Source organism: Solea senegalensis, linkage group LG19, assembly GCF_019176455.1.
Source record: "Solea senegalensis isolate Sse05_10M linkage group LG19, IFAPA_SoseM_1, whole genome shotgun sequence".
Classification (NCBI taxonomy): domain Eukaryota; kingdom Metazoa; phylum Chordata; class Actinopteri; order Pleuronectiformes; family Soleidae; genus Solea; species Solea senegalensis.
The window spans coordinates 16,736,394-16,750,531 of NC_058038.1; the positions used below are offsets into that span (position 1 = coordinate 16,736,394).

The 14,138-nt window shown below is 39.0% G+C and overlaps 1 protein-coding gene across 1 annotated transcript in view; it reads left to right on the top strand.

The window, feature by feature from the left end:
- Positions 1 to 13,295, top strand: part of LOC122785199 (meiosis inhibitor protein 1) — a 45,449-nt gene extending 32,154 nt beyond the window's left edge. Inside the window, exons 28-32 of the mRNA XM_044050909.1 lie at positions 1,972 to 2,053; positions 2,460 to 2,566; positions 3,684 to 3,815; positions 10,856 to 10,983; positions 13,002 to 13,295. Coding sequence (XP_043906844.1) covers positions 1,972 to 2,053; positions 2,460 to 2,566; positions 3,684 to 3,815; positions 10,856 to 10,983; positions 13,002 to 13,056 — 504 coding nt within the window. The 3' untranslated portion in view covers positions 13,057 to 13,295. The remainder of the gene's footprint in view (positions 1 to 1,971; positions 2,054 to 2,459; positions 2,567 to 3,683; positions 3,816 to 10,855; positions 10,984 to 13,001) is intronic.
- Positions 13,296 to 14,138: the final 843 nt, after the last annotated feature.

The following is a 14,138-nucleotide window of genomic DNA, read 5'->3' on the forward strand; positions in this document are numbered from 1 at the left end:
GGCTGCCAATACAGAGTAAGAACCAACATGGTTTAAACTATGAGTGCACAAAATCAGGGAGTACATAGCGTCTTTGTCAAGTAGTATATAAACATCAACTGTCTATGTATGTTGATACCAACACAGCCTTTTCATTTTACTTTAAAGCTGATCACTTTTTATGATCCTGCAGTGCTCCAGTGTCACAATACACAGAGGCACCTCATAAATATGCGCTGTGACACAGCTCTGTATATTGGATGCTATCTTTGCCGAACAGTCACACAATAAAATACAATAGAAGGCCATTTTTCTGTATAACTGCAGTAAGACATTGTGAATCTATGAATCACAAGGTTTGCAGGAGTAGCCCAAGGATGAGTGCGGTTACTTATAGTAGCCTGACTGTGTGAGTAAGATATGCATTGGATGTTACTCCCTTCTATGACTCATTGTCTATTAAATAGAATTGTTCAAATTGTTTTATGTCATTACTTAGCTAGTCGCTCATAATGACCAAACTGAAACGAAAAATTAAGTTTAAACCTTGAGAGTGCAAGTAAATATTAAATAGAAAGACAAATCCTTGAACAATAATATGAAAATACAATCAATCAAATGAACAAAAAATAAAAGATCGTATTAATGAGGACACACACAAGAAAAATAAACAAATCTTAGAACACTTTAATGCTTTAGTCACCAGCGCATTCATCAAGTGAATTGACTGTTTTTAGTTAGTTATTGTTCACCAGTCTGATGACTTCCATTGTGTTTCACATACAGACGAGCAGGAAGAATGGCATAACAATACAACAGAATTTTAACATTTGCAAAGTAGATATCATATTTGTCTGTTTGAGTCAAAATAATTTGGATGATACTTGGACCTCGAGTATGTTGCATTTCAGTTTTTTTATCCTTTGACTTTGCTGCAGGATATCAGTCTCTGGTTCCACACCAGTGGCATTTCCTCTCTGTGTAAAAGACTAGAGCAGAACTGAGCTTCAGCTCCATGGTTCAGTGCTCTGTGGTCTGCTGTTCAGTAGCTGATAGGAGGAACAGTTCCCTCTTCTCTTTCCCTCTCTCTCTCTCCCTTTCTCTTTCTCTGTCCTTGAGTCTTTGTTTGGGTAGCAGGAAGAAACATCGCATCTTCAGAACTCCTCTCCGCTTAGCTTTTTTCTCCTTTCTTTATCATCCAGTGTCCTGTCTCTTCTCTCCTTGTTCGCTTTCTCTTTTCTCTTCACTTTTTGTGGTTCACATTTCCTTGCTCTTGACAATATAGAAGCACCACCTTCTTCTGAATGCATTTAAAGTACATAAGGTGGTAGAGCCCACACATGTACTCTATGCTACAAAAACTTTGTTGAGGACACAGTGTTTTGTTCTTCCTCTTTTTCAATGTTCAATGTTGTGTCCTCAGTTCAGGCTCTATTTCCTTTTGCTCTCTGTTCTTTGCTCTCATTTAAACCTGCCCTTTAATTGATACATAATGATGTGTTTCACGTTTCTTTTACCTTCAGCCTCTTCACTTTCCCCCCTTTTGTGTCCCCTCCACTTATAAACTTGACTGCTTTCTTCTTCTACCTCCTCCTCTCTGCTTCAAAATGAGGGTGTAGCTCTCCACTGTCATCTGTGTTTCCACCTGGCCTACTTTTAGTATTTTTGGACTTTATGATATGCTCAGTGCCAGCACCACCTCTGTGAGAGAGACATGTATTATCCAAAGCCCAGTGTGTGTTCCTCTGTTCCTGCTCCCTTGCTCTCCTTTTTGTTTCATTCATCTTTGTCCATTTATGAGCATGTGTGTGAGTTTGTGGGGGTATGTGCGAATGTGCGTTTCCTGTTCTTCTGTCACTGTAACTGACAAGCAGTGTCACATAGGCACACTTCATATTTCTGTGGCCCTCACGACTTGAAATAATAATAAATAAAGATCTGAGATGTCTCAAAAGACGCCTCCTGGCTCTCACTTTTCACCTTTCTCCTCAGAAGCACGAGCTGCTGCTAAGAGCCTCGGTCAACTGTTTGAGCTCCTTGCTGGGCTTCCTCCAGAGAAAGAGTCATATTACAGGTATTAAGACAAAGGCAGACCGTGATGAATGAGTGAGTGTAGGTTGTCTGTGCGTGTGTATATGAGACAGAGAAAAAACAAATGTGACTGTTATATATATAATATTATTTCTGTTTTGTTGCTATGTCGTTACTGAATTTGTGTTTCATTGTTTCTCATATTCAAATTGTCTTCAACACAGAAGCATGCACTTATTTTTTCATATGCTCTATGTCTGTGTGTTGTGGCCGCTGGCAAGATTTCAGTTGTTACCCATTTTCAGTAATTGCACCAGGAGGAATAGAGCAAAATTAAATTGCGCCGATCTGAATTAGGCATTCTAACTTGTCATTTTTCTCTCCCTGGGCATTGTTTTATTTCTCGCCCTCACTCTGTCTCTCTCTCTCTCTCTGTATATGTGTGTTAGCAAAATATGTGGTGTGCCAGCCATGGACCCGATTCCTACTTTATTGCCTGCTTAACTCAGGAGAGAGTTGCTTTCTGCACCCTGCCATTCTCAGACTCTTCACACTTGTAAGATGTTGACACACATACACACTTTCCACTTAAATATACTATATTTTCATGGACATGGTTGTGAGCAGTAATAAATATACTTCAATATGTAATGAATGAAAAGTTAATAAGGGAAATGAAAATGCAGAGGTGGTAACAGCAATGAGAGAAATGAAGGGGAGAAATGCAGACTGACAACACTGTACAACACAGAAATTAAAGTAGAAAAAAACAATTTGATAATTTCACCCCATGTGTTACCAAATGCAATTAATCTTGATGCTGATGTCGCCACAAAGTATGTGCCTTTAATGTGGCAACAGCCTAAAGCAAGAGACCATAAAAATTCCAAATTGAAATGGAGACCCCCGTTCTCAGTGCTATGATTAGAGCAGGTTTAAAGATTAAGCTGTAAGTGGGTTTTATCACCCACTAATGGATTGGAAATAATGTTATATCTGCTTTAGAACCATTTGAAGGAAATTATAAACTTTTCTAAGCACAGCTGCAATCTCTTTACTGTCTATCTCTTTGTGTACCAGTATATATGTATATATATATATCCCTTTTTAACCAGGTACAGTCTTATTGAGACCTTGCCAAGAAGACAGCATGCAAATTTTATAGAAAACTACTACACATTGTAATAGAAATAAAACACAATATCCAGTTATCACTTACTCACTCATCTTCCATGAGGGTCGCTGGTACCAATCCCAGCTGACATAGGGTGAAATATCCAGTTATACAATAAAATAATAAAAGAAAGACACAGTAACAAGAATGAAAAAAATTATTTAGGTTACCTAGGTAATCCTTTTAGGTTTAGTCTTCTAAAAAGCCAAAGTTGGCACCATTTAATTAATTTTTATAAATGAGATTTTAAACATTAATGTTGCAGCCATCACTGCAGATAGTTGAATGAGGTTGAGTTGGCTTTCCTATAGTGACTTTGTTCAGCTGTACTTTATGAACAAATTATAGAGATTATATTGACTGAAACTACAACATCAAATCACCTCAGTAAAACATGTTTAGTGTTGCATTGAATCTTTCTATTTATTTCTACATCCCTCTCATTTCTCACATCCTCGCTCTCTTGCATTTGTTAGCGACGTGTTTGTGTCTTTTGCAGCTCCTGCTGCACAGCAGTACGGCTGTGCTGTGGGAGCCTGACCTGCTCCGCGTGATGGAGGCGGTCGAGAGGAGGGGGGTGAAGGAGCTCAGCCAAGAAGCAGCACAGGCCCTCAGGCTGCTCCTCACACAGGTAGACTTACACACATGTGCCCACGAACACACTCACACACAGACCCACACAGACACAGATAAAATAATGAGAACTATTTTGTGGATTCTCACAGCAATACATATGAATATCTACAAATACTCAATGAATGAATCAGAAAGGCAATCAAGTGGGGATGGTGCTGTGTGGGAATTCCCCACAGTGAAATTAACAATAACAAACAATATGTGAAATACTGGTGTTGTTGAATACATGTGTTGAGCTCTCACTTTGATCTTTAATCTTTTTCTGTGGACAGCCTCTCTCTTGTGTTGCTCATGAACATTTATCAGACAGTGTTGACACAGCTGATACTCCAACTCCATGTCTTTTAGAATAATACAAATAAATAGTGAGCTGTTGTATAATCAGTGTGTGCCTGAACAATGTGTGACACCAAGGACATTGACTGCCACATCAACCCTACAATCAACTTCACTTTTGTAGTACTTTGAATTGTTTTATTAATTTGCTGCTAAGACCAGCACAGTCAGTAAAATACAGGGTGAGAGGGGGAAGTATTGATCGGACAGACAGGGTTGTTTATTCACCTAAAACACCAACAGTTAGCACCACGGCAGCAAAATTCAAGTTTCAGTCAGATTACATTCTGAGATCAGCAAAAAAACCAGCATGTGGCTGTGCTGTTTGCTGCTTTTGCCACTTTTGCCACTGCCATTAAAATCCATCCAGCAGAGCCCTGAGGATTTGAACTTTCTCTGGTTTACTCAGAGATGAGCACAAAAATAACATGGCAAAATACAGTACCTAAGATTACTGTAAAGCTTTACAAGCAAAGAATACTTTCCCCCAGCTGTGAAGACGTCCATAGTCTTTGTTGGGCCAGTATATGCGGCAGTGTCAGCTCTTGACAGCTTTACGGCAGATTCAGCATTGATGTGAGTAATCAGGAGCAGTGGCTCTTTAGCTCCACCCAATTAAAATATGAGAAGAGACTTGGAAATAAGGAAGCAAGAAAAAGTAGTTGCCTACTCATACATTCCTTTGAGGCAGTATTGTGGTTGGTCCTCATTCTTTGCAGGCGACCAACCGTCAGTTCCGTGTGTCCTGTGATAACCAAGCTGCTCAAACCAAGCCGCAAACTGAAAATAAGCTTCAATGATTTACCGAAGCAGTAAATGAATTTTAATTGAAAATGTATTTTATTGCACAAAATCTGGTGAATGCAATCATTACCATAGACCAAGCACTTCATTTTGAACACCACGCCACAATAATGCTGTGTAGGGCTCACTTTGCACTTTCGAAACAGCCACAATATGTTGGAAAATTTCCTTGGAGATTTTGATCCACGTTGACATGATTGCATCCCAAAACGTTTTGCAGATTTGTCAGCTACGCATTAATGCTGCCAATATCCTGTTGTACCACTCTGATGCAGTGGCTAATTAGGCCCTTGAACACTACTCATATAGACTGTGACAAACCATGACTGATCGGTATTAATTTAGAGGCCTTAAGTGTGCCAAGGAAAAAAAAATTACCTCACTATTACACCACCAGCAACAGCCTGGACTGTTGACACAGTTCATGTTGTTGATCTCATATTATTACTCAGCCATCTGCGTCTTCAACTGTTCATTGTTGGTGAGTGTGTGTTCCCACTGCAGCCTCACATCTCTGTTCATGGCTGACAGGAACCGAGAGTGGAGCTTATCCTGTTGTAGCTCATCTCCCTTCGAGGTTTGATGTGTTTTGTTCATAGTCAGTTACTTTTCAGCTCACCACAGTTAGCTTCAACCAGTCAGTGTCAAATGTCAGGGTCACTCTGTTCTTGCAAAACATGTGAAAGCAATATTTCAACCTTGCCTGAAGAGAATTCCTACAGATTTGGCAGAAGTGCTCTATTGGACACAAGAATCAGCAGATTAGACTTCACTGGTTCATGTTCATGACGACATTTCAAGTAATTGCATTTTTTTTAAGAGGTCAATAATCAACTTTACTACCCTTTGTTCTGCTAACACTGATCACAACATAAGAGGAACAAAAAAGGGATATTGTGTTCATATCTCATGTGCATATGAGTGACTGATTTGCACAAAAATGATAGAACCATAGTTCTCAAACTGTGGTGTGTATACCACCAGTGGTACGCAAGCTTCCTCTGGTGCTACTCAGGAATACTGTTCTACTGCATATACAGGATATGTGATCAGAGTGGAGCTGATCAATATTGACTGGAGTGCATAGAAAATGAGACAAATAAAAAAAAATTATAATAAATGAAATAATAATTAAAGTCACCTTATCGCTTGCTCCACCTTCATCTAATTTTGCTATACCAGTGTGAAGTGTATGTGAAAAACAGGAGGATGATGAGAGAGCAGAGTTATCTTAATAATAAATCTGCCTCCCGTGAAAAGTCTGTAGCTCACTTTGCTCGGCCTATTTACACCACTGTATTTTAAGTTTGGTGTTACTTTGTTAGAGCTGAATATTTTCTCAGGTGGTACTTGGTATAGAAAGTTTGAAAACCACTGTTCTAGAAGATCATACTTTTTAGGAATGCATAAATCAACCTGTCTGACACCAACTACTTTGTCACTGTCAAATCCCATGTGGGTTTCCTTCAGGGCATTATCAAACATTGAAGGAACATCAGCGCCTTCAGACTGCTTAATGCTTAAAAATTTAGCACTGCATACGTAACCAGGAATTTAGTATTCTGAAAGTAGCTCAGAATCTGATGATAGCTGCAGCCCCCAGTGCAGTGTGTGTGTGAGTTTAAGGGTGGCAGAGTTCAATGTTATAAACGCTTCCGACAGTTTCAAGACAATATTTTCACTGCTTTCCCTGACCTTAGCCATCACAACTAAAAGCCTAACCCTAAAAGTCTTAACCCTCAAAAAGCCCTTTAAATTTGTGAGGACCAGCCAAAATGTCCTCATAAAGATAGGTTTGAATCAAATGTTCACCCAACAGCCTACTAAAGACATGTACATGCACACACACACACACAGTCTGGTTTCCATGACTTCAGAGGACATTGTATTAATTTCCTGGAGCCTAACCCTAACCTTAACATAACCACAATTCACAACTGTACACTAAACATAATCAGTTGCTCAGAAATGAAGTGTTGTCTCATTACAACCATGATTTGGGCTCCATGAGGACTACTGGTCCTAACAAGGTCAGTGTTTATGCTGCGCGTAAAGAGGAAAAAAATACAAATGCATACACAACTATACACACTGGAGATCAACTGATATGGGGCTTTCCATGCCAATGCTCAATTTTTAGAAATCGATAATTGATATTGAACTGATCTGGTATTTTTAATAATGCCAGTGATGACCAGAGGCAGATATCGCCTTGATTTATAGGCCCAAATAATAAGTCCGTCTACCTCTAATACACACTGTATACTTCACAATTTCTGCAGGTTGTGTTGATCTGCATTTGGTGAAATCTCAGGTTATGCGGAACTTATCTGTGTTGTCATGCATGTGTGTAAACAAATACAGTGTGAGAACGCATTGTTTGCTGTTGAAGCCACAGCCTAAATATCCTGTGTCATTTTTGATTCTTTACATACAGTATGTGTTTATATTCCTGCCTCAGGACTGCATGTGTACGTCTGTATCATCCATTCAGTTTCCAGTCCTTTTCTTTCTACACCTCACAGATCAGAGCTGATCTCTTTTCATGATTTCTAAAGCTTGCAAGTTTCTAATAACTTCGCACAGTCTAAATTGAATCTGTCTGCCATCCCTTTTTCTCTCCCTTTCATTCTTGCTTGCTGAGCTCAACCTTTCACTAACAAGCCTTTTCTGTTTCTTTCCATCTTTCTAAGTCTCCTCTATCTATATCTTCTTTTGCCAAATTCTTCTTAACTCACCAATACCACTTTATTCACCTCTGCTGTCTGCTTTACACTTTTCAATTACTGAACAGTGTTGGAGCCATTTCTACACTTTGCCCTTTCCTTCACTCACCTGCTCCTTAAAATACCATCTGCTGTATTCACTTGCTTGTTACTGTTGCCAAATAAAAAACAGCTTTAAATTTGAGTGCATGCACTTACTTGTTGTGAATAGAGATCTTTGAATGCAGCTTCTCAGTCGTGAAACATATTGCATTTCTGGCTGTTCTACCAACTACACAGTTTACAGTCAGTTGTAGATACCAGTTTTTTAATTAGTCTGTTAGTACAGCCTTATTAATCTCCAATTAAAAATGGCGAGGATTGAGTGTCAATCAAGTCAATACGATACTCGCTATCAGTGTTGATTGGAAAAAGAAAAACTCACAATCCAATATGATCCAAAACCCCTTAATTTCACATAATTGCTTCACTAAGCACACATCGTAAACTGCGGGTTGTTTATTTCTTCCTTTTGGGAGCAAAATATTTGTTAGACAATTATATTTTTTAAAGCTGGCCAAAGTGAGGTGGCAACTGTATGAGCACAAATGTGTTGCTAACAGCTTAGGTAAAAAGATGCAAAAATTTATGAATTCGATTGATACTTGTTATCAGTATTAGACAAAAAAATGGTATCGGGTTATGTCTCCCGAGTAATGAAGTGTCCTGTATGTGTCCTCTAACCGGGATCTGATCATGAAAAACTTTGGAGCATGATGAGCGTGCTTGAAAGTGATTCATCCTCAGCTAACAGTGACTCATTTTCATTGCTGCGGTTTTACTGTTTTTTGTACATTTCTCAATGTCCATATACATTCATCAATTTCTACCTACTGCCACAGTAATTACACTGATCAACACACGATTGCTTTTTTGTATTAGTTAAATCTTACGTCATGTTACAGCAGCAGGAGTAGTGCTAGGATTCACTCAGCTTCTCCTGACTTCTTGTTGCTGTCGCTCCATCACACTGACACAGTATCAGGCACAAACAGCTGTACAGTTAGACTCTCACAAACAGAAATGATCTGTGTATTTGCATACATCTTGTGGAAGTGAGCTCTGATCATATATGATCACAGGAGAAGTGTCCAGGACACATTTTAATGTCTGTTTACAGTCACATTGTGGATATTTCTCACCCTTATAGTGACAAAAAAGCAAATCTGCATACAAAAATGATTAAATATTGGACAGTTAGAGTTAGGTTAGGGCTGAAGATAGTGGTATTTATGGTGTGTGTGTGTGAGTGCACAGGACCTTATCTGGCATAAACACAGTCCTTGTCAGGACCAGTAGTCATCATGGAGACAAAAACTTGGTCCCAATGAGGCAGAACCTCATTTCCGAAGAACTAGTTCAGTTTAGGGTCAATATTTGAATTGCGTTTAGGTTAGGTTTAGGGTAAGGCATTAATTGGTAATGGTTAAGGTTAGTAATGAGTCTTTGGTTAGGTTGTCCAAATGAATGGAAGGCGATGCAGGGTCTTCAGAGGAATAATTATGCAAAACTGTGTGTATGAGAGAGAGAGAGAAACCATGTGTGCATTGCATTTGCAACTCTAAAGTAGAATTGCCTTTTTTCAGCTCACTGAGGTATTATGTTTTTTAAGTGACTCTGGTGACAGTTATATAAGCGTTTTCTTTTGAAAGGTAGTTCAAAAGTGTGTAAATGGCTAAAACATTAGCAGTAATGACATTTTATATCCAAATGCTTAAAGGTCAACTTCACAGTGTCAGTGTTCTGCAAAAGCATTTTCCTGGCTGTTATTTAACACCATAGCTCAGGAGTAGAGGGCGAGATTGTGACCATATATCCTTCTACATGGTGTATAGCGGAGCTATATAGCTGTGTGGTGGTAATTCTACTTCTGTTTCTCTTTCTGACAGAAAAACTATTCTCAAGTAGTGAATAAACTGTAGCCCTTTGAGTCTAAATGATGAAGTAGCAGTCCTTTCCAAGCTATTTCCAAGCTGCTGCTCTGCACAAATACAATCCAGGTTGTTTTTTTATCTGCAAATAAAAAACATAATACACATGAATGATGACGAGGTTTATCCTATGAATTCAGCTGAATGGTAAAATAATATTTCAAAGTGTGAAAGTTACATTGATTCTACTGTTTGGTCACCTGAATAAAGACCCAACATTAAATCTACATAGTTGCTTAAAACAAATGTTGGTAAATCAAGCAATGAAAGCTCTTAATTAGTAACACTAGCTGCAAATTACCTCTAATTAATAGTAATTTATTTTAAAAGAGCAATGGCGATTGGGGAAATTTGAACAATCAGCAGTCCTCAGGACGGATTAGAGCAACCACCGCAACACTATTTATACTGATTTAGTTTTTCCAGTGGGTAAAACTTTTTTCAGCTTGAGAGCAGCTTTGATTCTCACTCGAGCTCCTCTTGTTCCACTGACAGGAGACACATCTGAACAGTCAGACCCGTCTAAAACATACATTTGTTCTTGCAAACTGTCTTGATGTCAGTTTGTATTTGAGTAAATGGTGTGGATACTAGGTGGATAATGTGTGGTCACAGGAGATACATCCAGATGCATTTTAATGCCAAGTGTGAACAAGTGTTAGGGATTTTAATACCAGGTCTGAATGGGCCCTGACTCAGTTACTGAAGTGCAGCCAAATCCAACATAAGCCTCTTTTCTCTTTGAAGACATTTTGCTTATTTATTTGTTTTCCCATTATTGGTTTTTCCCTCTCACGTCCTCTTCACTGCTTATTACTGTTGGTCCCAGCATCACAATGATGTCTCGTCTTGCTTTTCATCTTTTCCTCTGCCTTTGTGTTGTCGTCTCCTCCTCATCATGCTGCTCCTCTTTCCAGCCTCTCCTCTCTTATTTGGTTTGTAACAAGTCATACAAACAATATAACAGGTCAGCAAAAAAAATACCCATGTGATTAAAAAACATAAAGGAGAACAAATATACTGAGATATACAGTATATCAGTTGCATTGTAGTTATGATAAGTTAGTTTGCTGTAAATAATTTTCAAACAAGCAAACTTGTTTTCTAATTACTATCATATACAACATCCCACATCCAGTGGGATTTCACTTGTCGCTTTCATCTCAAAAAAACAACTCATGCCTCTTTCATTCATTCAGATCCAGAGCAGTGCCCTGCAGTGTCCTCCCACAGAGGGGCACACGCTGAGAGTGAGGAATATGATGGAGGAGCTCAACCTACAAACACCAGCAAAGAGCTGCGTTTCCAGTGTGTCCAGCAACATCCTGTATCCCTAACCTGAAGCGAAACACACGCATTAACATCTCTGAACCACAGAAAACACACACACTCACATAGATATCATGCAGGCACATTGACTCTTACCTCTACATGAACTACAGCTTGCACCCACTAGTAGTTTAACCACTGTTAATGTCACTGTTGCTCAGCCCTTATTGTTCACTAGTAGTAGTGTGTAGTGCACTAGTGTCCATAGGCTACATTCAGAGACTCAATCACAGCAGTGTTTCTTGATGCAGTGTGAAATAACACACCCAATGACATGCTTATATATACAAAGCTGGCAGAGGCACTTCAATATGACAGTGGCAAGAGGAGTGCACAGCAGCATACACTCGCAAACTGATGGACAGGTGCTGTTGTCGCCGCCTGACCTGTTTTCTGACTCACACCATACCTTTCAACTCACAGACCCACACGCGTCAAGCCCCCGAATCGTTCAGATTCACTAGCCGTGCTGTCTCTCTCACAGACACAGCGCTGTAACCTGCACACCCAAACAATCGAAACAGTCTCCACATATGTGTTGTGTTTTTAATCTGGTCTGATTCATGTTAAACTGAAATTTGAGACAGTTTGAGACCCTTGCAGACAAATACTTGACAGGCATTGGTTACCTCACGGTTGGTCTTGCAGATTATTGACATCAGAGGATCTGCACCCTCCACTGCAAGAGAAAAGGCTAAGGTTGAACTATAATCAAAATGTTGACGATAGTGATGAGGATGTAATTCTGTAGGCCACATTATAAAATACTAAGATAGTGTGTATAAAGCAGACTAATAGTCTACAAGCCACAACTACAGTCTACAGTCGATTTATATTGCATTTCTTTTTCACAAGTGACAATGCTAACTGAAAAGAAAATTGAAAGAACAGCAATAAAAAAAAAAGGTTATGTATGAAGGCAGCTAGACACTGTAGCTTCAGCTGTTTCTAGCTTTGGATTTTCTCATCAGTGGGTGTTTTAAATGCATCACAATGATTCTCTCACATCAAACTATGAGATACAGTTTGATAAATTACACAATTACATCAAGTAGTTGTAATACATTTGAATAAGTTTAAAAGAGCAGCACACACGTTCAAATTCGTGTAGAGACTGCTGCTATTTTTTAAATTTGGAACTAACCTGTATATGTGACTGGCATATTAATCAATGAGAGAGCATTAACTTGACAAGAAGCTGGTTCAGCATGAAGTAGAAACATTCTGTAGAGGTGGTAGCTTCTATGTAGTGAGGCCTGTAGCTTAGCTCACTACATTTTTGCTCATCCCTGCTTACACCCTGCAAAATAAAATAACCGGCATCTAAGCATCTGAAAAATGTAAACACATTCTTACTGAGGACACTTATAGAAATAATGCATTCCATAGCCCCTTAACCTAAACCTAATTCTAACCTTACCCCTAAATTCAGGTCTTAACCCCCAAAAGGCCATTTAAAGTTGTGAGGACCAGACAAAATGTTTTCACTTTCCTGAAGTATCCTCACTCCCTATGGCTTATAAGTTGTTTAGTCCTCATAAAAACACACACACATACTCAATGAAGCATAAACAATATCATCCTGTTCTTCATTGTCAGCAGAGCCTCGTCATTGATTTTCTTTGGCAACTTATTGAATTTGTGTGTCGTGGTTTTCACTTAGTCTCTTTTAAATTGCGTTCCACAAAACAGTCATGAACTGTATCTTACTAAGACTCGGTACTTAAAGGCTTTCTGTATTTGTCGTACTGATTGATTCACGCGCGTTCTTCCCTTAATCCACCCACACACTGTTACATACTCCGTGCACGTCACCTCCTTTTGATGTTAGCTTAGGTGCCTGCTGTTACATTAACACAATTTTCTCATGTCATACTTAAAATTACAACACGTGAAACACTATTCATTCATCCATTCATTCATTCCAGTAAACACATTGTTACCATTCCTGTGAAACATAATGTTTTACACACACACACACAACCTGCTTAACTGCTCCTTAACTCTTGACTGCAGGCATGTCAACGATGTGTCCATCTGTCTGTCAGACTTTACACTGACGCTAGACTGATGTTCCAGCTAAAACTACATGCACCTAATTAATAATGATGCTATTGGTTTGACAGCTTTCTTTCATTCATGTGTGCCTGTTGTGTATTTTCTGTTTCCCTCACATGCTCCTGATGGCATTTAATTGTTCATTTGAAATGAGTCATTTGAATGTACAAGCGGTGTTAAAGACAAAATACTCAGCTGTGAACCTTTGGCATTTCAAGACAATGCAGCATCATACAAACGTCAGATCTAAAACTAATTTGTGCCTTTGTTATAGACCAACCTCAGTGGTTATACAGTATGTGTTCTATGTTCTGCCATTGTTGCAGGGAGTCTCTGATATTTCCTTGAGTGGCTAAAGGACACTATCAGACATTCAAGCTCTCTGGACATTCATTGTATTCATAAAAATGTGACTTTGTTTTAGGTTTTACAACTGTGGTGACACAAGTGTCCAAGGTTAAACCAGCCATTACTGTAGTCATTTATTATTGTGACAGCTGAGTCATTTTCATAGATTCTGTTCACTACATTAAAATGAAACCCTACAGTAAAATTAAAATATAGCTTGTTTTTCGGGTCCCTGGGGCTTTAAGCAGAAGTGGAAAGGACACTTTGAGCATGAACATGAAAGTAATAGACTTGGTAATTGGAATAGTTATCTTAACCCCACAACCCAGTTCTTTCTTCTTCTTTTTTTTACCATACCCAGGGAGATTTTGTTTAAAAAAACAAAAAAAAAAACAGTGGCCGAGAAAGGACAGTTTCTCGGCCATGAACTCTTGGCAATGTCCGGTGATATGGGTCTGGACATTCTGTGGAGTTTGCAGTTCACATTTTCTGAACACAGAGCGATGATTTCACAACAGCAGGAAAATCTCTATACGATTTAGGTGAATCTGTGGCACCTGAGCATGCAGGAGAACCACCCATCCACACACTGTAAATCTGTTTCTCCTGCTGCGCCCTTACACAAGATCACTCAGTCACTAACTGATGATTAGAATGGAGAGCTGGAAGGATAATATCTGAAGAGTTTCTGACCTCTGTGGATATTTGTGTACATCGAGAATCTTAAATCTGAAAGCTGTAAAATCA